General features: G+C 62.2%; 2 protein-coding genes across 5 annotated transcripts; both read right to left on the reverse strand.

Moving 5' to 3' along the window:
- TGFB1I1 (transforming growth factor beta 1 induced transcript 1) lies at nucleotides 1-16877 on the reverse strand. 3 transcript variants are annotated; one of them, XM_075928978.1, is made up of 12 exons: nucleotides 16736-16877; nucleotides 13417-13467; nucleotides 12564-12718; nucleotides 12220-12287; nucleotides 10556-10698; nucleotides 9990-10086; nucleotides 9626-9731; nucleotides 7576-7809; nucleotides 6964-7137; nucleotides 3893-3974; nucleotides 3007-3155; nucleotides 1-2042 (listed from the first exon to the last, which is right to left on the reverse strand). In XM_075928978.1, exons 1-12 carry the CDS (start codon nucleotides 16875-16877, stop codon nucleotides 1776-1778), a joined length of 1668 nt encoding a protein of 555 aa, XP_075785093.1. In that variant the 3' UTR covers nucleotides 1-1775. The 3 variants fall into 3 exon arrangements, with proteins under 3 accessions (XP_075785093.1, XP_075785092.1, XP_075785094.1); XM_075928977.1 differs by having other exon boundaries at nucleotides 12564-12820; XM_075928979.1 differs by lacking the exon at nucleotides 13417-13467.
- ARMC5 (armadillo repeat containing 5) lies at nucleotides 12593-25301 on the reverse strand. 2 transcript variants are annotated; one of them, XM_075928871.1, is made up of 8 exons: nucleotides 24964-25301; nucleotides 23891-23998; nucleotides 22436-23273; nucleotides 19948-21974; nucleotides 19362-19494; nucleotides 16736-19110; nucleotides 13417-13467; nucleotides 12593-12718 (listed from the first exon to the last, which is right to left on the reverse strand). In XM_075928871.1, exons 1-6 carry the CDS (start codon nucleotides 25268-25270, stop codon nucleotides 18309-18311), a joined length of 4215 nt encoding a protein of 1404 aa, XP_075784986.1. In that variant the 5' UTR covers nucleotides 25271-25301; the 3' UTR covers nucleotides 12593-12718; nucleotides 13417-13467; nucleotides 16736-18308. The 2 variants fall into 2 exon arrangements, with proteins under 2 accessions (XP_075784986.1, XP_075784985.1); XM_075928870.1 differs by lacking the exon at nucleotides 13417-13467.
- Nucleotides 25302-25647: the final 346 nt, after the last annotated feature.

The raw sequence follows: 25647 nt of genomic DNA on the forward strand, positions 1-25647 counted from the left end.
TTTACTCAAAGGTGGCTTTTTATTCTGTCACCCCCATGGATACAGCAGTGAGAGCAGGCCGGGCAGACATGGCCCATGGAGGCCGGTGCCCGGCGGGCACCTGACAGCAGTGAGTGAAGAAGCATTTTGGGCTTATACAGTAAAAGAAAAAAAAACGTGGCCCTGATACAATCCTAGATCAGCAAGAATAACACACACACCCCTCCCTCCGGGCCCTGCCTGCTCTCCCAGCAAGTAACCTAGGACCAGTGCTCCCTAGAGGGGAAGCCTCTGGGCCCACTGCTCACAGTTTGAGCCAGTCAGTGTTTGGGGTGGGTGCCGTGTACAGGGGAAAGGCTCCACGTCCCTCTGTCTCCTTCCCGGATCCCGTCAGTCTTATCGCTCTCTGCTTCCAGACCAGAAATCTCTTCACCTACATCCCTCCCGTCTCCCCAGGATCCATGTCGCTCAGCCCCCAGGCTCTCCGGCGCGTCTCGATCCTGCCTCTAAGCTGGAGCAGAGCCCAGAGCGCGGTCATGAGCGTGTCTTAAAAAAGAGCCCAAAAGTACAATAAATACTTAATGCTTCAGCATAACTGAGTGTGTAAAAAGCAAAATCAAAGACAAGACACATTGTGGAGCACAGTAGGGTCCCCATTAGCAGGCAATCAGCCCTCCATACACCAACACCCCCTTGAGGAGAAGACCTCAGAGCCTATGGCCCACCCCATTGTCTCTGGGGTGGCTCACAGGGGCTGTTTATAGAGGGAGCCCTCACCCTGCACTGAGATGCAGCCACCTCTGGGGTGGGGCGCAGGGGCTGTTTAACACCCATATAGTGTTGGAGGTGAGGATTGCTGGTGCCAGCCTGGGGAGACCCCCCCACTGTGTTTAAACAGCAATACATTTGTATGAGTATAAAATACCCCCCTTATTTGTGCTTGTAATAAACCCTTTTCTTCCCTCCCCCCAATTACCTCCCACCAGCCCCATTTTAACCCCCCCCCCATTCCCTCCCCCAGAGCTGCAGACACTTTGTGATCCTATAACATTTCAACGTGAGTTTTGGAAAAATAAGCCCCGCCCCTTTCTTGTGCCCAGGAGCAGGGCTTAGCCCAGGCAGCCACACCCCCTGAAGGCAGGCCTCCGCCCAGGGGCCCTTCCCCTCTGCTCCCCACAACCTTGTTGTTAGACAAGGTGGTCCATGGCCAGTGCCCATCCCCTGTGGGCCTGGGGCTCAAATTCTGCTTAGCATATGGGCCCCAGGCGGCTGGGGAGGGAGGGGAGCCAGGCCCGTCAGCAGCAGGGCAGGAATGCCAGACGTGCTGCCAATTGCCGATTGTGGGTGTGGCTCTGAAAGAGGAGGGGCTTTCCAGGTTGGCTTGGGAGGCGTGGCTTAACCAGCCTTTGGCAATGATTGACATGGCTGTGCTGGGGGCCATGGCTTTTCCGCCCCCCTCTGAGCAATGGAAGGTGTGGCTAAGCCAGGTAAGGAGCCAGCCAGGGAGTGGCCATGCCTGCCGGGGTGTGATTTGTGCCAAGGGCATGGCTGGCTGGAGTATGGCTGGGAAAGGGGTGGGGCTAGCCTGGGCGTGACCGGGCCCAGGGCGGGGCCTGTTGAGGTACAGCAGGGTCAGAAAGCCCGGCCTTCTGGGTGTGGCTGGCCCAGGGGGTGGGGCCTGATGGGTTCTGACTGGCCCGGGGGCGGGGCCTGTTGGGTTCTGACTGGCCCGGGGGCGGGGCCTGCCGGGGTGTGGCCGGCCCAGGGGGCGGGGCCTGCCCGGAGATGGGCGTGGCTCAGCCGAAGAGCTTGAGGAAGCAGGGGTGGCAGTAGGGCTTGTCGTTCTGCTCCTTGAAGGTGCCCTTGTTGAGCTGCTTGAGGCAGAAGGCGCAGACGAAGTGCTCGGGGTGGAACTTGCGGGCCATGGCGGTGATGCAGCGCCCGGCGATGGGCTTCTCGCAGCCCCAGCACAGCGAGCCCCGCTGCTTGTGGTAGTGCGTCTCGCAGTAGGGCCGCCCGCCGTGCTCGAAGAAGCTGCCCTGCAGGAAGGGCGCGTAGCACTCCTGGGGGGAGGGCAGGGGGGTTAGTGCACACACCATGCCCCACGCATGCTGCCCCGGCTTCCCTCCCCAGCCCCCACATCCCCCACACTGTCCCCGCCCCTCCCCCTCAATTTCCCCCGCACCGCCCCATCCCCCAAACTCACCCCTCCCCTCGTCCCTCTGCATTGCCCTTCCCCCTCACTTTCCCCCGCACCGCCCCATCCCCCAAACTCACCCCTCCCCATGTCTCTTTGCATTGCTCCTCCCCCCACTTACCTCCACACCGCCCCTTCCCCAAAACTTGCCCCTCCACTCGTGCCTCTGCATTGCCCCTCCCCCTCATTTCCCCCCACACCGCCTCTTCCTCCTTCCCCCTCACTTGCCCCAAACTCACCCCTCCCCTCATCCCCCTGCATTGCTCCTCCCCTCCTGCTCCCACACTGCCCCTCCCCCTCACTTCCTCCTACACTGCCCCCTCCCCATTCCCACCTCCCCCCACAATGCACCTTCCCTTTGCACTGCCCTTATCCTCCCACTGTCCTTCCCCACCTCGGTACCATCCCTCATCTCCCAGCGCTGCACATTCCCCGTGCTCCCTGCACCCTTCCCCCATTCCCTACACCAGTGGGACGAGTACCCTTAGGGGTGCTCAAGAGAAGTCCGGGGGTACGTCAACACAACTGAAATGTGAAGAAAACTGAATTTTTGTTTTAAGTGTTACAGTGTTTTATTTTTGTATTTTTTACACCCAAAAATGGCAACGCCCGCCCAGCTACAATTAAGTTCTTTAAACAAATATGTTGCAACGGTAGAAAAAAATGTGTCTGAAAACTGTAGGTCCTGGGGGTGCTTAGATTTTTGTTTTTTAAAAAAGGGGTACTTTAAAAAAAAGGTTGAGAAACACTGCCCTACTCTGTCCCCCTTCCTCCTCCTCCCTCGCTGCCCTCTCCCCTCTGGCCCTGCTGCGTGGTGCCCGGCGGCTCACCCTGCAGACGAAGCACTCGGGGTGCCAGAGGGCGCTGAGGGCCGAGATGTAGTTCTCCAGGATGGCCTGGCCGCAGCCCTGGCAGCGCGTGGAGAAGAGCTCGTAGAAGTCCTGGCGGCAGTACTGCTGGCCGTCCTTCTCGTGAAAACCTGCAGGGACACAGAGCAGGGTCCAGGGGGCTGCCCAGTGACCAGCCGCACTGCAGCAGCGTGGGAGGGTCACAACAAGGAAGGGCTCCAGGTGCTTCCACAGAGGATGCAGTGGGGGCCAGACTAATTGGGGTGCTGTTCTCTGTCAGGCAGTGAGGGGCGGGGCTAGTTGGGGGTGCTGTTCTCTGTCAGGCAGTGAGGGGCGGGGCTAGTTGGGGTGCTGTTCTCTGTCAGGCAGTGAGGGGCGGGGCTAGTTGGGGTGCTGTTCTCTGTCAGGCAGTGAGGGGCGGGGCTAGTTGGGGGTGCTGTCAGGCTGTATGAGCGGGGCTAGTTGGGGGTGCTGTTCTTTGTCAGGCAGTATGGGCGGGGCTAGTTGGGGTGCTGTTCTTTGTCAGGCAGTATGGGCGGGGCTAGTTGGGGGTGCTGTTCTTTGTCAGGCAGTATGGGCGGGGCTAGTTGGGGGTGCTGTTCCCTATCAGGCAGTATGGGTGGGGCTAGTTGGGGGTGCTGTTCTTTGTCAGGCAGTATGGGTGGGGCTAGTTGGGGGTGCTGTTCTTTGTCAGGCATTATGGGCGGGGCTAGTTGGGGGTGCTGTTCTCTGTCAGGCAGTATGGGCGGGGCTAGTTGGGGGTGCTGTTCTCTGTCAGGCAGTATGGGCGGGGCTAGTTGTGCCACTGCTTTGTCTCATGGAGGGGTTACTTGGGTGCTGCCTCAGTGGGGCAGGGATGCTCACTCACCTTCCTCCCCAAAGGGCCTCCTGCACTTCACACAGCAGAAATGCTCCGGGTGCCAGTTCTTATCCAGAGCCGTCACCATTTTCTGGGAGGGACAGAGTCAGGGTGTGACTTGGGTACCACAAATAAGCACGCTGCCCGCCCCTCCCCCGGTCACCGCTGCGATACGACTGTGCTGGGCTTTGCACAGAGCGTGCTTTGTGAGGTGTCATTCCAAGGCCCTGGGCCACTGAGCGCTGGTAGCCTGTTGGAGCGGAGGGTTTACCCCTATAGCTGCAGTTCTGCTAGGTGCGCGGTTGGGAAATGCCCCGTTACATCAGGGCCAGATGGACATGTGGGGCTGGCCCATGAATGGGGATCCGCTCTCCCAATGGCCTGCCCAGAGACTCCTCAGAGAGAGAGCGTGAGGACGAAGGCCGTCTAACCCCCCTCGCAGGAAGGATCTCTCCAGCAGCTGGTAGAAAGCATAAAAGAGGGACAGTGACTTGCCTGGGCTCTCATTAATGGATCTCAAAATCACCGTATTATGTCAAACCAATTTCTAAAGCCAGTGGCACAGGGAAGCTACAAAACTTAATTTCATTTACAAGTTTGATTCCTACAGCTGAAGTCTCAACAAAGGGGTTGGCTGGATGGCCGGCTACATTCCACATCCTAATGACATAAAAAACCAAACAAAGGTTATGTAGGGTGGGTACTAAGTACTCTTAGCAGCTTTGTTCGGCATGGACACTCTACTTGACAATTTATTTCCCCTTTTTTTCCCTCTTCTTTTTCCTCCTCTTCCGCACCCTCCCCCCATCCCATCTCTGTGCTATTTATTTGAAAACTGGACCCCTTAAACTCCAGTCATCTGAAGAAGTGAGCTGTGCCCACGAAACTCAGGAGCCCATCTCCGGCTGTGTCTAGACTGGCAAGTTTTTCCGCAAAATCACATGATTTTGCGGAAAAACTTGCCGGCTGTCTACACTGGCCGCTTGAATTTCTGGAAAAGCACTGACGATCTCATGTAAGATCGTCAGTGCTTTTCCGGAAATACTATGCTGCTCCCGTTTGGGCAAAAGTCTTTTTCCAAAAGACTTTTGCGCAAAAGGGCCGGTGTAAACAGCACAGTAGTGTTTTCCGCAAAAAAGCCCCGATTGCGAAAATGGTGATCAGGGCTTTTTTGCGGAAAACCGCGTCTAGATTGGCCACGGACGCTTTTCCGCAAAAAGTGCGTTTGCGGAAAAGCATCCTGCCAATCTAGACGTGCTTTTCCGAAAATGCTTTTAAAGGAAAACGTTTCCGTTAAAAGCATTTTCGGAAAATCATGCCAGTGTAGACGTAGCCTCCATGTTTTTTTAGTCTCTGAGGTGCTTCAGGACTATTCATTGTTTTAAAAGTTTTTTCAGTAACATCCTCACTCGGCCTCCTCTCCTGTCTCAACACTTGGAAGAGCCTCTGGAAGACAAAGACATGAGACTGGGGAGATTGGTCCCAGGCCGGAAAGGGAATCTAGCCCATGTATTAAGGACCGGGAGCTGCCTGCAGCATCTACTAGGGGCGAGAAACAGCTTGATTCAAATCGTGTTAAGTCTGTACAATTTACAGTGTGACTTTATTTCTCATGAGCCAGCCTTGATTTCTGTGCCAGTGGCTGCTAAGCCCTGAACATTGATCTCTCAGTAGTTAATAGATCTGTTTTATACTTTCCCTGAAATGGTGCCTTTTTGGTTGAAGAGCTTGAGGACTCTCCGCGCCGGTCAGCAAGCTCGGCTGCGAGACTTTCTTGGGGCGGTCACCTAATTCATGAGCTTGCCCTGGCCAAGCGAGACTTGAGCAGTGTAAGGTGGTGTATTTATGGGGTGCAAGGCTGAGGTTGGGATGGTTGGCTGGTGCCTCTCTCTATAACTCAGGAGCGGCTTGTAGAGCTTTTGTGCCATCAACCCAGGTGGGAGGTGGGGGGGGCTCCACATGCTGATGGCTGAGTGATAAGAGCACCTGGAGGGGTTTGCTGCTTGTCACTCGCGTAGCTTTGTGAGCGAGAGCCCTGGCTGGAGAGTTAAGGGGGCACAGGAATCCCACCATTTCAGACGGTGCCCTGAGGGTCCTGTCACACAGGGCCAGAAGAACCCACATGCCTGCAGGGGGTTCCACTGCACTCTGGAGTGGCTTGGCCTGGCAATGCACTGCCCTGGGCAGCCCTGCCTTGCAGTCTGTAACTTTAGTTCCCTTGGCTGGCTCTGTTGCACTGCACTGCACTGCACTGCACTGCACTGTTGCACGTAATGATGTGTCACGCAGTGTCAAAGCCCACTGCATCCCAGAGCTTCACACGGCATTGCCGGGCACTGCTTTCTGAGGCATCACTCTGCCTTCTCTAGCACTGCACTGGAAATCTGTACTAGCCTGTTTTATGGCAATGCACTGCCTTTAACGCACTGCAATCTGCAGCCCTACGTTGCATGCCATAATGATGCAGGCCACTGTGCTGCTTTGAATAGTTCTGCACTGAGTTCTACAGCTTCACTGCACATGCTGTTGGGTCGCGCTGATGCAGTCACTACATTTGGCATGGCATTGCGTTATGTTGCACTGCACTCGGTCACTGCATTGCTTACATTTTAGTCTATAGCACTATAACTCAGTACATGGCACTACAGTCTATAGTGCTGCATTGCACCCTGTGGCACAGAGCTCTGTCACACGCTTTCACTGCATTGTGTGGCACTGCGCTGTCTCACACGGTGTTGTGCTCTTGCAATGTGCTGCCTTATATGGCACTGCACTAGCACTGCACTGAATTGTGTTGCATTGTGCTCTCACACTGCATGCCCTACACTCGCACTGCATGGTACTGCACAGCACTCTAACACTGCATCCCATTGTGTGGCACTGCACTCTCATACTTTGTGATAGTGCACGGCACTATGCTCTCTTACACTGCACTGCATTGGGCGGTACTGTGCTCTCCTGTTTCGCAACACTTCCTGGCACTGCACGGCCTCGCACTGCATTGTGCAGTGCTGGATTCTCCTGTGTCACACTAGGCCGTGAGGGAATGGCACCCAATGGGCGCTGCGTGGCCAACTCACATCCAGGATGGGCTCATTGCAGAGGCCGCAGCGGGGCGAGAACAGCTGGAAGTAATCCTTCTCGCAGTAGGGGGCGCCGTCCTTCTCAAAGAAGTTGCTGCCGCCCATCTCCGTCTGGCAGTGGGTGCAGACAAAGTGCTCAGGGTGCCAGGTGCTGCCCAGCGCCGTCACCACCTGGACAAGGGCAAGGGAGGGGGAGACAGACGGGCAGAGAGATGGATGGACACACGCCTGTTACTGAGAGGAGAAAAGATCCAGATCCGCCCTTCTCCTCCTTCCCACACTGGCCCCTTCATTTCCCCTCTCTCCCCCACCCGCCACAGGCCCCTCTCTCTCCTTATCTCCCCCCCGCACACTCCACCTGGTGCTCCTCCTTTCCCCCCTGTGCTGCACTGTCCCAGCCCCCTCCACCCCGTTCCCCCTCACACCCTCTGCACCTCCCAGCCGCCTTCCCCTCCCCCTTCCAGAGCTAACCCCACCACATCCCATCCCTCCCCCCATCCACTTCCGTCACTCTCCAGTCCTGCCTCCATGGATCCCAGGTGCCCCCTCCTGGCTCCTGCAGCCACCTCCCTGATTTCCCCGCCCCCTGCCCCCCGGGCCTGTCCAGACCTGCCCAGCGATGGGTTTCTGGCAGGAGGCACACAGCCCCTTGCTGCCGGTGGGGATGCCCTGGCGACTCAGATCCGACTGCAGCATCACCAGCATGCTGTCCAAGTTGACCCCCTGCGGGGCCGACGTAGCTGTGGGGAGCGGCACCGAGGGGTTGGGGCCGACGGACGACACCACCGGCTGCTGCACCATGGAGATGCGGGCCGGGGGGGGCGCCGTAGAGGCTCCCGGGAGCTGGAAGGGAAGCAGCTGTGATAGGAGGTGCTGAGATGTGCTGTACGCCAAAGCACCAGCCTGCTACACACGCCACAGGGAGCCAAACCGAGCCACCCGCATTGGCCGCAGGCAGGGTTGCCTGGCCCTGCAGTAGCCATAACCCCAGGCTGGGGGCCCTTTCCTGGGTCAGGGGCCACTGACCCACAGAAAAATCAGACGGGGGCCACAAAGAAGCGAGAAGCAAAAAAACCCAAACAAACCCCGAACTCTCACTGACGCGGCCCTCGACTGAGGAGAAAGACCCTCCCCTCATCCACCAGGGACCCAGGCTAGTAGATTTCGTGTGCTCCAGCCCCACGGGGAAGATATGGGGGGGGGGGGTGGAGTGCCAGCGCAGGATCCCAATGCTGGGAAGGGAGCCCTGAGCCTCAGGGGCCTGATCCAGGCAAGCTGAGGGCTGCATCCGGCCCCCGAGCCTTAGGTTCCCCTCCCCCGCCAAAGGGCACCATGCTGCCTCAGTTTCCCTCTACCCCTGAGGAATGACACAGGACCCCAAAGTGTGCCCGTCCCTGGATGACCCTCATAACCCACGCCAAGGCAAATCTGATCTGGCCAGCGCGCCCTTCCGCACCAGCTGCCCGTCTCTGCACCACATTGTGCCCAGCGGCTGCACTCCCAGGCTGCACCATGCCACGAGGAGCCACAGGACACTGGCAAACCACGCCACGCTACACAGGAAATGCCCGTCGCCATGCAGTGCCAGCCCCGCGAGCGGCCGAGCTGTCTACTGCCCCATCTGGCACCCCCTGCAGCACAATGCACCCAGCCAGACCGGGCCACACCTCCACAGCCGGACAGTACCACATGGCACACAGCCGCTGCAGGCCAGGTGGAGCCACATACCAGCGTGAGGGCCACCCAAAGGCTGGTGCCAGGCTCCCGCAGGGCGGCTCTAGGCAGGAGATAGGCAGAATCAGCCGCTGCCCCATTTGTGATCTTGCCAAGTCACTTCTGAACCCTGCCAGCTCACCCCGACACACTCCTATCACCCTCCCTCCAGGAGGGCACGCACTTGTGCACCACCATACTCTTTTTCACATTCACAATCACAGCTCCCACCACCCACGCTTGGCACCAATACCTGTCGTTTCTCACCCACTCCTGGATACTTACACTGGTGCCCTACAGACACCTCTACACTCCCCCACCTGGTGTGTCGCTCATTCTTGCACCTCCCTTGGCACACACAAATTCAACTTTGCACTCGTTTGCACACCCATACTGGTGCACACCTGCAGGTTCAAGAACTTTTTGCCACAGGTACTTTCATGCACGTGCATGGCCGCACACACAGACCCATGATCTATTGCACCCCAACTCATACACTAATGATCTTTCACACTTATCTGCACACCCAAGCTTCCCTCCAGTCATCTGCACCTAGTACATCTTGTGCACATGATCATTTGCACACACCCACTTCCACAATCATGTAGAGGCATACTCAGGCCCACAACTGAAACTTCATTTGTACACACACTTTCACACTCATGTTCTCCCACCCCTATGTCTATGCACACTCATTTGCACACACACTCATTTGCACACACACTACTGCTTGCACACATTTGCATGCACATACTCCCTTGTCTGCATCACCAGCCTTTGCTCAGAGCACACAAGTCCCTCCTCTAGCACACACGCCGTCTCCCCGATGCACCGTTCACTCCCACGCTTACTGGGATCCCATTGGGGACAGGAAGAGCCCTCATCTCATTAGTGCCCTCCCCCAGACGTAGCCTCGTCCCCCAGACTGTCTCAGGGCCAGACTCACGTTGCTCTGGACTCGGAAGTCGGACAGGGAGGCCATGAGCTTGTCTAACTCCAGGGTAGCAGATGTGGCTGATGGCTTCATGGGAGTGGGGGTGGAGCCAGTGGAGCTAGGAGGGAAATGACAGGATGGTTACTGGGCCCCCAACTTCCCCCAAAGGCACCCAGAGCTGTTTATACAGGAACCCCTCAGGCAGTCTGAGATGCAGCCACCTCTGGGGTGGGGCTCAGGGGCTGATTATACAGGGGCCTGCCACTGAGATGCAGCCACCTCTGGGGTGTTTCTCATTCAGCCTTGAGCCTGGACTCCCAACCAGTGGGACACTTAACCCCTTGGACCAATGGTCAGGCATGGGAGAGTCACTTACTGAGTTGGGGAACCTCCTTCCCCAGCATCCTCCGGCTTCTCCTTCCGCTTCTCCCCATCGGGGCCCTTGTTGGATGGGAACTGGGACATGATTTCATCTGAGGAAAAGACAAAGACGCGCGCACCAGGGTTGCCATGAGTTGCCTGCAGTGGCCACACGTATCCACCAGGGGGCAGTATTTCTCACCATTTGGATCCTGACCAAATAGACTGGACTAAGCCTGTGCTACAGCACCGGGTGGCCCCGATTCCAGCCTATTCAGGGGCAGTGGGGTCCTGGAGGGGAACCTGGATCCCAATCCAGCAAGGGACTCAAGATCCCAGCCGAGCAGGGGCCAGCAGAGCCCCGGAGGGGACCCTAGGCCCAAGCCCAGCAGGGGGTGATGGAGCCCCTGGGGGGGTGTCCTTAAATCCCAGCCCAGCAGGGGGCAGTGGGGCCCCAGAGGAGACCCTAGAATGATCCCAGCCCAGCAGGGGGCGGTGCCCCAGAGGGGTCCCTAGATCCCAGACCAGCAGGGGGCGGTGCCCCAGAGGGGAGGTGCCACGGCAGGAGCAGCAGCCCCCTACCTGTGATGTTGAACTGCGTGGCGTTGAGCTCCTGCAGCAGCCGATCCAGCTCGCAGAGGCCAGCGCCCAGCACCCCGCTGGAGGAGGAGAAGGGAGGCGCAGCGGGGTCCTTCGGCCGGGGCGAGCGGGGCTTGCACACAGTGCTGGGGAAGGCAGAGGGTGAGCAGCCTCCAGGCACCCACAGGAAGGAGCCAGCTCCCACCCGGCTCGGGGAGCTGGGGGAGGCAGGGCAGGCTGGGGAAGCTATTTATAGGGAACCTCCTAATGGAGATGCTGGACCAGGGCCAGTTGGGAGTGGGCCAGAGCCAAGGGGAGGCCTGCCCGGCTTCCATCCCTACCCGTCTGTGTCTCCTCCTCACCCATACCCGCTTTAACCTACTCCACCCCTGCTTGCTTCTCCACCCCACCCCCCTTCTCCTCCTCACCCCACACTCCCAACCCCCACCCTACTTCTCCTCCCCGCCCCACACTCCCCTCCCCCACCCACTTCTCCTTCCCCACCCCACACTCCTCATCCCCACCCGCTTCTCCGCTCCACACTCCCAACCCCCACCCGCTTCTCCTCCCCACCCCACACTCCCCACCCCGCCCCACATTCCCCACTCCACCCCACTTCTCCTCCCCGCCCCACACTCCCCTCCCCCACCCCCTTCTCCTCCTCACCCCACACTCCTCATCCCCACCCGCTTCTCCTTCCCCACCCCACATTCCCCACCCCGCCCCACTTCTCCTCCCCGCCCCACATTCCCCACCCCGCCCCACTTCTCCTCCCCGCCCCACATTCCCCACCCCGCCCCACTTCTCCTCCCCGCCCCACATTCCCCACTCCACCCCACTTCTCCTCCCCGCCCCACACTCCCCTCCCCCACCCCCTTCTCCTCCTCACCCCACACTCCTCATCCCCACCCGCTTCCCCGCCCCACACTCCCAACCCCCACCCGCTTCTCCTCCTCACCCCACACTCCTCATCCCCACCCGCTTCTCCGCTCCACACTCCCAACCCCCACCCGCTTCTCCTTCCCCGCCCCACATTCCCCACTCCGCCCCACTTCTCCTCCCCGCCCCACACTCCCCTCCCCCACCCACTTCTCCTCCTCACCCCACACTCCTCATCCCCACCCGCTTCTCCGCTCCACACTCCCCTCCCCCACCCGCTTCTCCTTCCCCACCCCACACTCCCCACCCCGCCCCACTTCTCCTCCCCGCCCCACATTCCCCACTCCACCCCACTTCTCCTCCCCGCCCCACACTCCCCTCCCCCACCCACTTCTCCTTCCCCACCCCACACTCCCCATCCCCACCCACTTCTCCGCCCCACACTCCGCACCCCCTCCTGTTTCTCCTCCCCCCCACACTGCCCATCTCCCCCACTTCTCTGCCCCACATTCCCCACCCCCTTCTGCTTCTCCTTCCCCACCCCACACTCCCCACCCCGCCCCACACTCCCCACCCGCTTCTCCTCCCTGCCCCACACTCCCCATCCCCACCCCCACCTGCTTCTCCTTCTCCACCTCACACTCCCCATCTTTCACATTTCTCCTCCCCTGCTCCACACCCATCCCTGCCAGTCTCTCTCTCCCTTTCCCCACTTGCCCCACACCCAGGTCCTTCCCCACAGCCATTACCACTCCTAGAGACCGAAGCGGAAAATGCCAGGGCCGCACCTGTAGAGATGCTCTTTATCGCCCCCGCTGGGCGGGGCGGAGACAGGTGGGGGGTTCATGGACATGACCTGCAAAAAAACAGAGATGAGGGTGCAGGGAGTCAATCAACAAACTCAGCAGTGACACGAGATTGCTGGGTCTCAGACAAGCCGGGGAGATGCAGCCACCTCTGGGGTGGAGCACAGAGGCAGATGAACAACTGCACTGGGACTGATCATCTACCCTGCTTGCAGCATCTCCTCACACTACACTGGGGTGCTCGGGCCAGGCCAGCATTGACTGCCAGAGGACAGTGCTCCCCACTGAATCTCCACCCCGCTCCCTGCGGTACCCCCTAAAGTTACCTGCTGCTGAGGGTTGTAGGGTGGTGGGAGGGGCCTGGCCTCAGGCGTCCCATCCTGCCCCGTCCCGTTGGCATGGGTGGCCCCGGAGTCTGTGAGCAGTACTGGGCGCTTGGAAATGTGGGAGGTTGTGGTCTCCAGATCGGCCAGCAGGGCATCTGTTAGGAGCAGAGAGAGAGGCGGGGGGGTCGGGGAGAGGCTAGGATGGATGGGAAGGAGGGGGTTTCTGGGAGGGAGGGGCCGCACAGAGGAAGCAGGGGCTGTGGGAAGCAGAGACAAGGGACAAGAACAGGGGAAAAGGTGCCCAACTCTGGACCTATGGAATTTGTAGCAAGATCTGTGGCTTTCCAGAGCTGGGGGAAAGCCCCCCCCCCCCCCGAGTCCTGATCTTCTATCCCCCACTGTAACCCACTAGGCCCTACTAGAGCCAGGCTAGAGCCCAGGAGTCCTGACTCCCAGCCAAACCCTGCTCCAACCACTAGACCTCACCTCCCCCCACAGCTGGGACAGAACCCAGAGTCCTGACTTCCAGCCACCCGCCCCCACACCTCCACTCCCTCTGACCCACTCCCCGCCCAAGGACAGATTCAACCGTTAGTAGGGTTGCCAGGTGTCCGGTTTTGAACCAGACAGTCCAGTATTTGAGCTTTCTGTTCAGGAAACACATTGAGAACATAGAAATGTCGGGTATTTTCTAACTCAGATGAAACGTCGATTGTGATGGAATGTCAAGTGTGTCCAGTAGTTTTGGTGAAACCATCTGGCAACCCTAAGCTTTAGCAACCCCAAAGACCCCAGTGTCGGCAGCCTGGGAGTAGTCCCATGGTCGTGCGTCGGCGGGGAAGCTCGTACGTACCAAACACCACTATACGGGGGCGAAGCGGGAAAGAAGGGGAGCCCGGGTCACCTGGAAAAGGAGACAGGACAGAAGGGGATGGAAGGTGGGGGACAGGGACAGAGGGATATTGGGATCAGCACAGACCATGAAGAGATAGTGCCACATTGTGGGACCACTCCTGGTCCCGCGCTTGCTCCCTGCAGCACAGCGCCCCCTGCTGGCCCCCTGCCTGCTCCCCGCAGCACAACCCCCCTTCCTGGTCCCCCACCTGCTCCCTGCAGCACAGCGCCCCCTGCTGGCCCCCTGCCTGCTCCCCGCAGCACAACCCCCCCTCCTGGTCCCCCGCCTGCTCCCTGCAGCACAGCGCCCCCTCCTGGTCCTCCTGCCTGTTCCCCGCAGCACAGCGCCCCCTCCTGGTCCCCCTGCCTGCTCCCTGCAGCACAGCGCCCCCTGCTGGCCCCCCTGCCTGCTCCCTGCAGCACAGCGCCCCCTCCTGGCCCCCCTGCCTGCTCCCTGCAGCACAGCGCCCCCTGCTGGCCCCTTGCCTGCTCCCCGCAGCACAGCGCCCCCTGCTGGCCCCCCGCCTGCTCCCTGCAGCACAGAACCCCCTGCTGGCCCCCCCGCCTGCTCCCTGCAGCACAGCGCCCCCTGCTGGGCCCCCAACTGCTCCCTGCAGCACAGCACCCCCTCCTGGTCCTCCTGCCTGCTCCCTGCAGCACAGCGCCCCCTCCTGGTACCCCTGCCTGCTCCCTGCAGCACAGCGCCCCCTGCTGGCCCCTTGCCTGCTCCCCGCAGCACAGCGCCCCCTCCTGGTCCTCCTGCCTGCTCCCTGCAGCACAGCGCCCCCTGCTGGCCCCTTGCTTGCTCCCCGCAGCACAGCACCCCCTGCTGGCCCCTTGCCTGCTCCCCGCAGCACAGCGCCCCCTGCTGGCCCCCCGCCTGCTCCCCGCAGCACAGCGCCCCCTGCTGGCCCCCCGCCTGCTCCCTGCAGCACAGCAGCTCCTACTGAGTCCCCATGTGCTCCCTCCTACATTGAATCCCCTAGCGTAGTGGGGGGCAACCTGCAGCCCCGTGCGGCCCATTGGGGTTGTACGTGTGGCCCGTGAGATACTGTGTTTCCCGTTGCCCATGCGCAGAGTTGCCAGATTCCGCTGGTTTCCATCCACGACGGTTTTTTCCCAGCGGTTTTATTAAAGCGACACGCACGTAAAGCCGGGTCACATGAAGTGAGGTGCGTGCTGGTTGCAGCCAACATTGTGAGCGCCACGCGCTCCCCCCCGCGTCCAATCACCAGGCTGCTACGGTCCGGTGGGCACACCCGCCAATTCTAGGGACAGTGAGCAAAACTGCCCTGTCCCGGGAGACGGTGCTGGGTTTGACACTCCTGCGGCCCAGGGAGGTGAAGGAGAGTCACTCCTGCAGCCCACTCAGTAGCCTTGGTTGCCCCTTGCTGCCCTAGTGCCACACTGGTCTGTGCAGGGAGCGTGCCCCTGCTCTTCTCCCTGGAGATCTCCCACCCCCCAGCCAGCTCCCCCCACTCCTACAATCGCTCCTTTGTGGGAACATTTTCCACCACAGTCTGAGTCCCACAGAGTCTTTTTCATTCCCAGCAGCGGCAGCAGCCAAGCCAGGGAGGGGCAAGACCACAATCTCACACTAGCCTGACTCGGCCCTCGCCAGAACCCCAGGCAAGCCAAGCAGCTCCGCAGTCGCAGGAGACCCTACCATAACACAGAGTGCCCTGTCCCGCAGCCAGCGCACAGAAGATCTACAATAACCCCCGGCCCTTCAGCATGCACAGGAAGGCTTAGGAGAATGGGCACCCTACAATAACAAAGTATCCTCACACAAGCCCCTGCAGCAAAAAACTGGGGGTGCCCAAGGCCTAAAAGAAGCCATATAAAAATAAAGGAGTGTTTGTTGGTGACCCTACAATAACAAAGGAGTGTCAGCTGCTCTGGAGGTCCGAAAGAGACCCTACAGTAACCACCCTGCATGGGTAGGTCTAAGGTGAGCGTATGGTCATGGCACCTAGGGCCATAATCCATTATGCATACACCCCTCTATTGGGCACAGGAGACCCTACAATAACAAACAAGGCCAAGGGACAGAGGGGGAAAGTGGGATTCAGGTTTAGTGAGCCAAGGGCATCCCCTCTGACAGCCACACCTGGGGCCCAGTGGCTCCCCCATCCTGGTCACACCTGCTTTGAGCTGTCCACTCCTCTGCTGTTTTGGACCCAGAAAAGGGGGAGCCTCCACCCCTGTTGGGAGAGGATTCCTGGGAAACCTGGCAAGTGTGTGTGTGGGGGGGTGAATCCTAGGCTCAGTGACCCCCCCACACACTCCTACCCCGGCACAGATGTGTCATCACTGTAGGGCTCATTGGGGTTTCTACCTGGGGTGGGGATGAACATCCTCAGCCCCCCAGAACTCAGCCCCCAGTCTAGCCCCCTCCCCGGGGATCCAGACCCCCTCTTCAGACTCTGCCTCCCCACCCTGATCCCAGATCCTGAGACCTCATTCCCACGAGCCCCCCAGTCCCATTCCGTGGATGCAGACCCCCCCCAACCCTGCCCCCGCAGTCTCCTTCCTGGGGATGCAGCCCCCCAAACCCTTCCTGGGTTGCAACCCCACTACTTTATCCTGACCCCTTTCCGTGGACACAATCCCTGGGTCCTCTTAGTGTGAGGCAGCCTCCCAATCCCCAGCAACACAGCTGAGTCCTGAGACAGACCCCCAGCTCTGCCCTGAACCCCCAGCCCCATGATGCAGCACCCCACAACTTCCAGCCCCCCCCCCCCGGGTTAGCGGAGGAAGGAGAAGGGACTCTGCTAGCGCAGGGCTGTAACTCTCTGCGGGGTGGTAGGGAGGATGCTTTTTTGGGGGGTTCCCTGGTTATTACCAGGTGGGCCACACCCCAGGCATCTCCGCGCCCTGAAGCCACAGGCATGTGGTGAGAAATTCCTGCTCCTCTCGACGGGCACAGGGGGGGCAGGAAACGCGCCCCCCCCCCCCCCCCCCAAGTCCTGCCAGCTCTGGGCAAAGGGGCAGGCAGAGAAAAGGATGGATGGGCACAAAGCCAGGCAGCGGGAGGGGAGAGAAAGAAAGAAAGAAAAAGAAAGAAAGAGGCTCAGAGAGGGAGCAAAGGGGGAGACATGGGGGGGGGGAAGAGCCGAGCCGAGCCGAGCCGAGCCGAGGGAGGGAAAAGGGAAGGAGCCGCCAGACGGGAGGGAAGCGGGCGGCGGGCAGAGCGGGAGCCGGCAGCGGGCGCAGGGCGCGGCCCTGGGGCCGGGCGGGGCGCGGCGGGTCCCCCAGCCCGGTGGCGTGTCCCTTACCCAGGTCGTCCATGGCGGCCCGGCCCGGCCCGGCGCGGCGCGGTCCGGCCCCAGCGGCGGATGGAGGGGAGAGCCCGGCCGCCCCCCCGCCCCGTGACGCGTCTTCCCGGAGAGCCCGGCTCAGCCCCTGCGCGCTGACCATGTATGGCAACGGGACACGGCCGGGCCGGACTCCTGGGTCCCAGCCCCGCGGGAGGGGGGGCCCGGGCTGCGGGGTTCGCTCGCCAGCGGCCGCCGCAGCGCCCGGGCTCCCCTGGCTGGGACGTTGGGGGGGGGACTGGGGCCCAAGGAGTCAAGTGGCCTCCAGGCTGCGGGGGGGGGGGGGCAGGGCAGGGACAGCCCCCCCAGCGGGAGACAGAAGGGGGAGCAAGGGGGACCCGTCCGTGGGAGGGGGCAGCACAGAGTGGGGGGCAGGGAGGGGCCTCAGCAGCACGGGTGGGGGCAGGGAGGCTGGGGGCTCCCAGTGGGAGGGGGGCGGGGGGGGTGACACATCCCAGCCCTCGGGAAGCCACCGCCCTGCCCATCTGGAAGCAGTTGAGTAACAGGCACTTCCTGTGCCTATGGGGATGGGGGGGGCAGTGGAAGAGGAGGCAGCCCTCAGCCTTGCTCCCCCCAGCCCTGATCCACTGCCCCCTGCCCCCCACCAGCTCAGGCTGACAACTGGGACAGGCCCCCCGCTGCTCCCCTCCCCAGCCCACCCCGGAGCACGGCAGGATCTGAGGGCTGAGTGCTAGGAGCCAGGACTCCTGGGGTCTTTGCCCAGCTTGGGAGGGGGGAGAGCCAGGACGTTTGGGATTTATCCCCTACTGGAGGGGCAGGGGCAGGTGAGTCAGGTACAGAGGGCAGGAGGGGGCTGGGAGTCAGGACTCCTGGGGTCTCCCCCAGCTTGGGGGGAGGGCACGCAGTGAAATGAGGACACACATGCACATGGTACAGCCCAGCCTGTATTTCTCCGGCCAGTCGCTTATTCTGTACAGTCATGACCCACAGCCAGCCCCCTCCCACACAGCAGCCCCCCCGCCCGTGAATAACGCTCCCTGCGCCCCACAGCATGGGGCACTGCTCAGTACCCCCTCCATGGGCCAGCAGGGAGCCCCATGTGGCAAAGCTGTGTGAACCCCCCCTCCCCCCAGCCTGGCTCTGCCTCCCCCACACACGGGGGCCCTGCAAAGCAGGAGAGAAGCCCCTCTCACCTGCTCTCCCTGGCCCCGGTTGGGCCCCTGTGCTGCAAATGTAAATCTCCCCCCAATACGCTACAAGCCCTTCCCGGGGACAGGCAGATTCCCTGCTCCAATGGGGGGGCCGAGGAGAAACTCACCCAAGAGCCCCAACTTCCCTGGCTCATGCCCTCTCTCTGCTACCTCTCACACTGGGGCCCCTTCCCCCCACTCTACCTTGCCATTACACCATTTCTGCCCCTCGGGGCCCCCCCACCACTAACCTAAGCATCAGTCTCCCCCCAGCTCCCTTCCTGGCCCCCGATTCCTCTGCTCCCAAAGCCCCCCCAGAGGGGCATAAGAGGCACCCTAAGCCAAGCCCCCTGCACAAGGGGGCACCCTCCTGCCCAGCTCCCCTAGGTGCTGTCAGTGCCCACGCCCCATGGTGTCTCCATGGCAACCGCCAGCAGCTCCTGAGCCAGCCCCTCGGGGTCCCGGGTGACTCGGAGGATCCGGGCCAGCGTGGCTGCCTGGCAGGTGGGCTCCGCCACCCCCCCTAGGACGACGTAGCGGGCACAGCGCCGCAGCAGCCGCCCCCGGCACAGCCGCTCGCCCAGCCAGTAGAGCTGCTCCGGGCCGGTCCCGGGGCCCAGGCACTGGCCGCACAAGGCCTCCTCCACCAGCTCCTGCAGCTCGGGCAGCAGGAATTGCTCAGCCACAGCCAGCGTCTGCTCCGCCAGCTCCCCCTCGCCAGGCGGGAAGGGGACCCCCAGGGCCGGGCACGGCTCGGCTCGGCAGCCGTGCAGGAAGTGGGTCAGCGCCAAGAAGGGGGCAGGCGCCACCCCGTGGATGGGCACCAGGGCCTGGCGCGCCTCAGCAAAGCCGCCTGCCAGCATGGCCCGCAGGACGTCGGAGCTGGCGCAGGCGGCCTGGCGGGAGGCTGGCACCAGGGCGCCCGAGTCCAAGCGGAAGTGCAGGTCGGCCCCACCCGCCTCCACCAGGCGCTGGTAGGGGCACGGCGGGGAGTCCGCCAGCCTGGAGCGCTTGGGGGCGGGCGGGGCAGGGAGCGGGGCTGGGGGGGCAGCAGCGCCCAGCAGCAGGGAGAGCGAGTCCATGGCATAGAAGGTGAAGGGGGGGTCGGCGCCACGCGTCAGAGCAGCCAGCAGGAGGCGCAGGCCCGAGTGCTCCAGGAGCAGCCTCCGGCAGAGGGACTTCTTCCTGTGGGGGGGAGGGGGGGAATAGATCAGCCTCCAGCCTTCACCTCCCTTCCCCCCACCAGATGGTCCCAGGCTCCCTCTGGATCAGCCCCCCAGGATTCCCTCCCCACATATCGCATCCATCCATCTCCCCCCGCCTCCATTCCCACCACCGCCCTGGACTGGCCTCCTTCCCAAAGCGGGGCCCAGATCCCCCACCAACCAGCCCCACTGGCCCCGCCCATCACTTGCCCCTCCCCTGGCCCCGCCCACCTGCAGATGAGGGGCAGGGCGACAGCACAGGCCACCTGGTCGGCCTCGGAGCCCGAGAGCAGCATGTGGGTGACGACGCCCGCCCCAAAGGGCGACTCAGCCTGGACACACAGATTGCACAGCAGGGCCTCTCCTGGGGGGGGAGGGGGTGAAGGGGTGCCAGTCAGATCCCGGCCTCAGTCCCAGTGACCCCAACATCCTATGGCACAGAGCCCCCTCCCCCTGCAGCACAACACTGCCCTCCCCTCCCACCCCCCCCCCAACAACCCATGGAACCAGCCAGGCATAGCACTCCCCCAAATCCCACCCCCCTCTTGGTACCCCCAGCCCCACCCCCTGCCACACGGGGGCACCGTGATCCCGAGAGCCCAAGTCCAAGCATCCCAACAAGCTGGGGAGCAGGAGACCCCATTAACCCCAAGCAAACCCCAGGTCCCTCAGGGGGACAGACTGCTCCCATGCTGGGATCCTGGGAGCCCCATAACGCAGCATGGCCCGGGACTGGGGCACTCACCCGCCCCCCCGGGTTGCAGCCAGGGGGGCCCCCATGGCCCAGGACTGGGGCTCAGCGGGGAAAAGGACTCACCCAGCTCCTTGAACCTCCTGCCGTCCTGGTGCCCACTGCCTGGACCTCTGGGTCTCTCGTGACCCACAGCGGCGGCAGCAGCCTCCTCTGGGGACACGCCCAGCACCAGCCAGGCCCGCAGCAGGGAGGGGGCGTAGCAGCGCACAAAGGCCTCCAGGCAGACGGGGTTGCAGGTGAGTCGGTGCAGCAGCCTCAGGCAGCGCGGTGACGGGCTGGGGGCTCCGGTGACGTAGGCCAGCAGCCCCCGCAGCACAGGGCCCGTCACCAGGCTGCGGCTGGGGTCCTCGGCCTGGGAGAACCGCGACAGCAGCAGCAGGGCGGGTGCCTCGGGGGCACAGAACTCCTCCTCCACGCCCCACGGCAAGAACCGTGGGGCTGGGACCTCACCAGGAGCACGGAGCAGAGCCAGCGTGGAGGTGGCTCCATCCAAATATGGACGTGATTTGCTCCGACGCCGGGGCCTGGGCTCCGGAAAGTCATCACCAAACAGGCGCTGCTCAGTCCCACCAGGAATCGGTGACACCAGACGTAGATCCTTAGGAACGGGGCTCAGTGCCGGATCGGACCGGCTGGTCCCGGGGGGAATCGGTGACACCAGACGCAGCTGCTCAGGGGCAGGGCTTGGTGCCGGATCAGATCGATTGGTCCCAGTGGGAATTGGTGACACTGGACGCAGATGCTTGGAACTGAGACTTGGAGCCGGATCGGACCCGCTGGGAACCGGTGACACCTGACACAGATCCTTAGGAACGGGGCTCGGTGCCGGATCGGACCGGGTGGGAATCGGTGACACCTGACACAGATCCTTAGGAACGGGGCTCGGTGCCGGATCGGACCGGGTGGGAATCGGTGACACCTGACACAGATCCTTAGGAACGGGGCTCGGTGCCGGATCGGACCAGGTGGGAATCGGTGACACCTGACACAGATCCTTAGAAACGGGGCTCAGTGCCGGATCGGACCCGCTGGGAATCGGTGACACCTGACACAGATCCTTAGAAACGGGGCTCAGTGCCGGATCGGACCCGCTGGGAATCGGTGACACCTGACACAGATCCTTAGAAACGGGGCTCAGTGCCGGATCGGACCCGCTGGGAATCGGTGACACCTGACACAGATCCTTAGGAACGGGGCTCGGTGCCGGATCGGACCGGGTGGGAATCGGTGACACCTGACACAGATCCTTAGGAACGGGGCTCGGTGCCGGATCGGACCGGGTGGGATTCGGTGACACCTGACACAGATCCTTAGAAACGGGGCTCGGTGCCGGATCGGACCGGGTGGGATTCGGTGATGCCGAGCGCAGCTCACAAGACAGTGGCGTGACGTGCCGCTCAGCCTCTACAGGAATCAGTGGTGCCAACACGGGACCTGGCTCACCTGAAGGCACCCTGGCATGCCAGCCAGATCCAGATGGTACCAGCATGGCTGGGCACAACTCTTCGGTGGCTGGATTTGGCCCGTCAGTCCGAGCGAAGTTTGGCGAGAGCTCCTCTCCCAGAGTTGCTGACGGCAGCACCCGAGCCTGCAGGTTGCGGGCGGCACTAGCAGCTCCCAGCGCAATCTGCGCTGGACGATCTCTCTTGGTCCCAGTGGACTTTGGGTTGGGCAACAGCTCCTCAGGGGCTGTGCTGTGCTCAGTGCTCCTGGCTGGGCTTGGCACCTCAGTACAGTGTGCAGTGGCCAATTCCGGTGCTGCGGCTGGCAGGAACTCTGCCGGCTGGTGCCCAGCAGCTGCAACCGGACCCAAACGTGCTGCAACAGATGCCTTTGATCCAGGGGTTTCTGCCCCATGGCTCCCCATGGCTGAATCGGAGTCTGTCACGGGTGCCAAGTGCTGCACCCCAGCAGCCAGATCCAGTGACGGAGAATCCAGGCAAGTGGGAAAGCTGAGCCCTGCAGGCGGCGGGCCTGGCCCTGGTGGGTCGTCCTGCAGCTCGAGGACGGGGCTGAGGGAGCCGTCGGGGGACCATTGCGGGGAGAGGTCACCGGGACTGGCAATGTAACCCTCGGAGAGCAGCCAGGACCTGTGGCAAGAGGGAAGGCGTCAAAGCCAGAGTGGGGGTCAAGCAAGCCCTGAGGGCAGGAAGAAAGGGGGAAGCAAGCGAGCCCACAGCAAGGGAGCTAACCCAGGGGAAATAGACAAGACAGGGAGCCAGGAGCCCTGGGCAGGCAGGAAGCACCAGTGGTTCCCAAACTTTTCGGCATCATGCCCCCCACCCCAAATAGCAGCAAAACTTGAGGGGGGGGGAAGGAAGGAAGGAAGGAAGGAAGGAAGGAAGGAAGGAAGGAAAGAAAGAACGAACTAACTGGGGCTGAAAAACAAAAATAGCAGCAAAACTTAGGGGGGCGGTGTTTGATGGGGGGGACTGGATCACTTTGCGCCCCCCCGGAATTTCTTCGCACGCGCCCCAGTTTGGGAACCCATGGGGTGGGGAAGAGGAGAACCCCCTCCCGCTAGCCCCAAGCACAGCAGGGAGGTACTCACCTGAGGCTCTGGAAGCTGGAAGACTCTCCTCCTGGTGTCCCGCTCTCCCGTCGCCCCTCGGGCGGGAAGTCAAAGGAGGCCGCGTCCCGCTCGTCCTCGCTTTCTCCCTCCTCTTCCCTGTCCGCCTCCTCGCAGCGCGCTGCCCACTGGCCCTGGGCCACCAGCCGCTCCACCAGCAGGGCCACCAGCCCGCCGGCCTGCAGAGCCTCCAGCGCCTCCTGGTCGTAGAAGAAGGCCACGAAGGCCACCACCACGCGGGCATGGCAGCCTTGCTGGCGCTCGTCCTGCAGCAACGCCAGCAGCAGCTCCAGCCCGCCGGCCTCCCGCACCCGGCTGCGATTCACCGCCTCGCGGCACAGCAGGCACAGTGCCCTGACCAGGGGCTGCAGGACGGCGCCAGCGGCTCCCGTCCCGCGCCGGCGCTTGATCTCCCCCACCAGCAGTGCCACGCCCCCGGCATTGCCCACTGCCGGCCGCAGCATCCCCTGCAGGCAGAGATTGGTCAGCGCCGAGACGGCCGCCTCTCGCACCGCCCGCTTGCTGTGCCCGGCTAATGCCACCAGCGGTGCCACGCCGCCCCCCAGGCTCAGCTGCTCCGCGCAGTCACGGCTGCAGCCCTTGGTGAGCTCCAGCAGGGCCCGGGCAGCCGCAGCAGCCAGGGAGGCATCGTCGGGGCTGGCAGCCAGGCGCTCCGAGATGGCCCGCACTGCGCCCTGCTGGGCCAGCGCCAAGCGGTGTGCTGGGGTGGCGCCCAGATTCCGCAGGGCCCGAATGACACTCTGCAGGCACTCGCTGTCCTGGGAGCTGGCAAGGATCTGCACCAGGGGAGGCACTGCACCTAGGAGGGGGTGGAGAGAGAAACGGGGTTAGTGAGCCCCAGATCCTGGGAATTAACCCCAATCATTCCCTCCCAGGTCGGCAGGGGACTCCTCCCCGCTATGGAGGTGAACCCCCTCATTGCTCCTTTCCTGTTTGGGGTCAATCCCAATATTAGCCCCACCAGGGATCAGAGAGCGGGCTCCCCAATATAGGAGTGAAGCCCATTATCCCCCAGGTCAGCAGCAGTGATCCCTGTAAGCTCAGGTAGCCACCCAGGAGAGATTTAAATGCTGCCCAGCTGATTAGCAAAGCGCCCATAGTCATCCACAGCTGGCAGCTTGTGTTTCTGCTGGTGGTGCACATCCACACATACTTTGGTGCACATAATACAATTTATTCCACATATGAATGGAAAAAAAAATAGTGGGAACAGTGGCCAGCAGAGGGCTCCCCATCCTGGTATGGGGCCGAGCCCCAGTATTACCCACATCAGAGGTAATCAGAGGAGGCTCCCTGCATTACCTCCGCCTAGGAATTACCTGGAGGCTAGCAAGACTAGAGGGGGTCACCAATGTGGAGCAAGAACTACAGCCCCTAGTCTTGCCCCCATTCAAAGGGAGGCATGACCTCACTCACCAGCATCATGGATAGCCTGCAGGTTCTCTGAATCAATGGCCAGGTTGCCCAGGGCCCGTGCTGTCCGGTTTTGGATACTTTCAACCCCAAGAGCTTTCAGGATCATCACTGGGAAGCGAGAGAAAGACATCACCTGTGAGCCATGGCGAGTGCTGTACCCCTCCTACAGAACTGCCATGCACCTGCCTCGGAGACAGGGTGCAGAGGCTGTTTATCCTTCATCTGGCACCAAGATGCAGCCACCCCTGGGGAGTAGGGCAGCACGAGACATCAGGTAATTCCATCCCAAGGAGAGATGGGGGGGAGGCGCACAGGACTGTACCACTGATGGGGACCCCACATTGTATCATGCATGCCCAGGGGCAATGCTGGGTCACACCATAGCCAGGGAAGAGAAATCAAACCATAGCACCATTGCAGCACAAATGGGGGTGCTCGTGCGGCCAGTGTGGGGTACAGAGACTCCAGATGCAACCTTGAATCTAGTGCATTCAGGTGCAGGGTACCTGGACCGTACCATGTTGGCTCAGGGAGGAAACCTCACACTCCAACCCAGCCTGGCAGGTGCAGAGATTCCTGAGACATGCCACTGGGGAGCGGGGAAGGGGGTGGGGGAGACACGCTGGACTGTACCATTACAGATTGGTGGGATCCAAGCTGCACTTCCAGGCTAACAGGTGCAAGGAGAATGCAGACTGTACCACTTTGGCCCATCTTCAGAGGCCAGGCTGGTGTAGATAACCCCAGACTATTACACTACATCTCAGGGGGACCACAGACAATACCTCTGTGGCTGCACCCCCAGGGGTGCCAGGAGCCGGGTAACCCCAGACTGTACCACTGTGGCTTGGGGAGACTTAGGCTGCCCCCCTCGGGCTGGCAAGAGAAGGGTGACACCAGACTGTACCATTCTGGCTCCAGGGGAGCCAGGCAGCACCCTAGGGCTGACAGGAGCAGGGTAACCCCGGACTGTACCATTCCGCTTCGGGGATTCCCCCCTGCGTCAGACCCAGCGAAGGGATTCCCCCACGTCACTCTCACCCAGCGAAGGGATTTCCCCTCACGTCACTCACCCAGAGAGGGGATCCCCCCCAGCTCCCGCACCTGGGCCCGGCTCCCCGCCTCGGTGCAGCAGTTGCCCAGGATGCTGAGGGCCAGGTCGAGGGTGCGGCGGGGCCGGAGGGCGCCGGCCAGGAGCCCCAGCAGGGGCGCCAGCCCCCCGCGGGCCCGGAACCGCTCGATGCCGCCGGGCTGCTTGATGTGCCGGGTCCGCAGGGTCAGCAGCGCCCGGCCCAGCCCGGGCTCGGCCCCGCCCCGCAGCTGGGCCAGGCAGTAGCCCAGCGACTCGGCGGGGCAGCTCCCCCCGGCTGCGGCGGCCATCGCGGGCGAGGCCCAAGGGCAAGAGCAAGGGGCGGGGGGGGCCTTGAAAGGAGTCGGCCCCGGGGCATTATGGGAGTTGTAGTTCGCGGCGCCCCGGAGCCCGCGCTAAGGCGGCCCCGAGGGACTACAACTCCCATGAGGCGCGGCGCCGGCGCAGGCCGAGCGCGAGGCATTGTGGGGGCTGTAGTTTTGCTCCCCATGGGCGCTCATGGGAAAAGACTACACTGCGCCGGCAGGGCGGGAGCAAAGCCTCACGGGAGCTGCGGTTCTCGGGCCGGCCCCAGGGCCTCCCATCTATCTGGTTCTGATGAGTGGGGAGGAGTCAACAGGCAGAGGGAGGAGCCAAAGAGAGCGAGTGGGCGGGGCCAGAATGTTAA

Source organism: Pelodiscus sinensis, chromosome 4 (assembly GCF_049634645.1).
Source record: "Pelodiscus sinensis isolate JC-2024 chromosome 4, ASM4963464v1, whole genome shotgun sequence".
NCBI lineage: Eukaryota > Metazoa > Chordata > Testudines > Trionychidae > Pelodiscus > Pelodiscus sinensis.

Coding starts and splice junctions, on each gene's coding strand:
- ARMC5 (XM_075928870.1), bottom strand. CDS start 25,270: ATGGCCGCCGCAGCCGGGGGGAGCTGCCCCGCCGAGTCGCTGGGCTAC. Junction 23,999..24,963: donor GGGGGGGATCCCCTCTCTGG/GTGAGTGACGTG, acceptor CTCGCTTCCCAG/TGATGATCCTGAAAGCTCTT. Junction 23,274..23,890: donor GCAGGCTATCCATGATGCTG/GTGAGTGAGGTC, acceptor ACCCCCTCCTAG/GTGCAGTGCCTCCCCTGGTG.
- TGFB1I1 (XM_075928977.1), bottom strand. CDS start 16,877: ATGGTCAGCGCGCAGGGGCTGAGCCGGGCTCTCCGGGAAGACGCGTCA. Junction 13,468..16,735: donor GGCCGCCATGGACGACCTGG/GTAAGGGACACG, acceptor CTCCTTTTCCAG/GTGACCCGGGCTCCCCTTCT. Junction 12,288..12,563: donor CCTACAACCCTCAGCAGCAG/GTAACTTTAGGG, acceptor GTTTTTTTGCAG/GTCATGTCCATGAACCCCCC.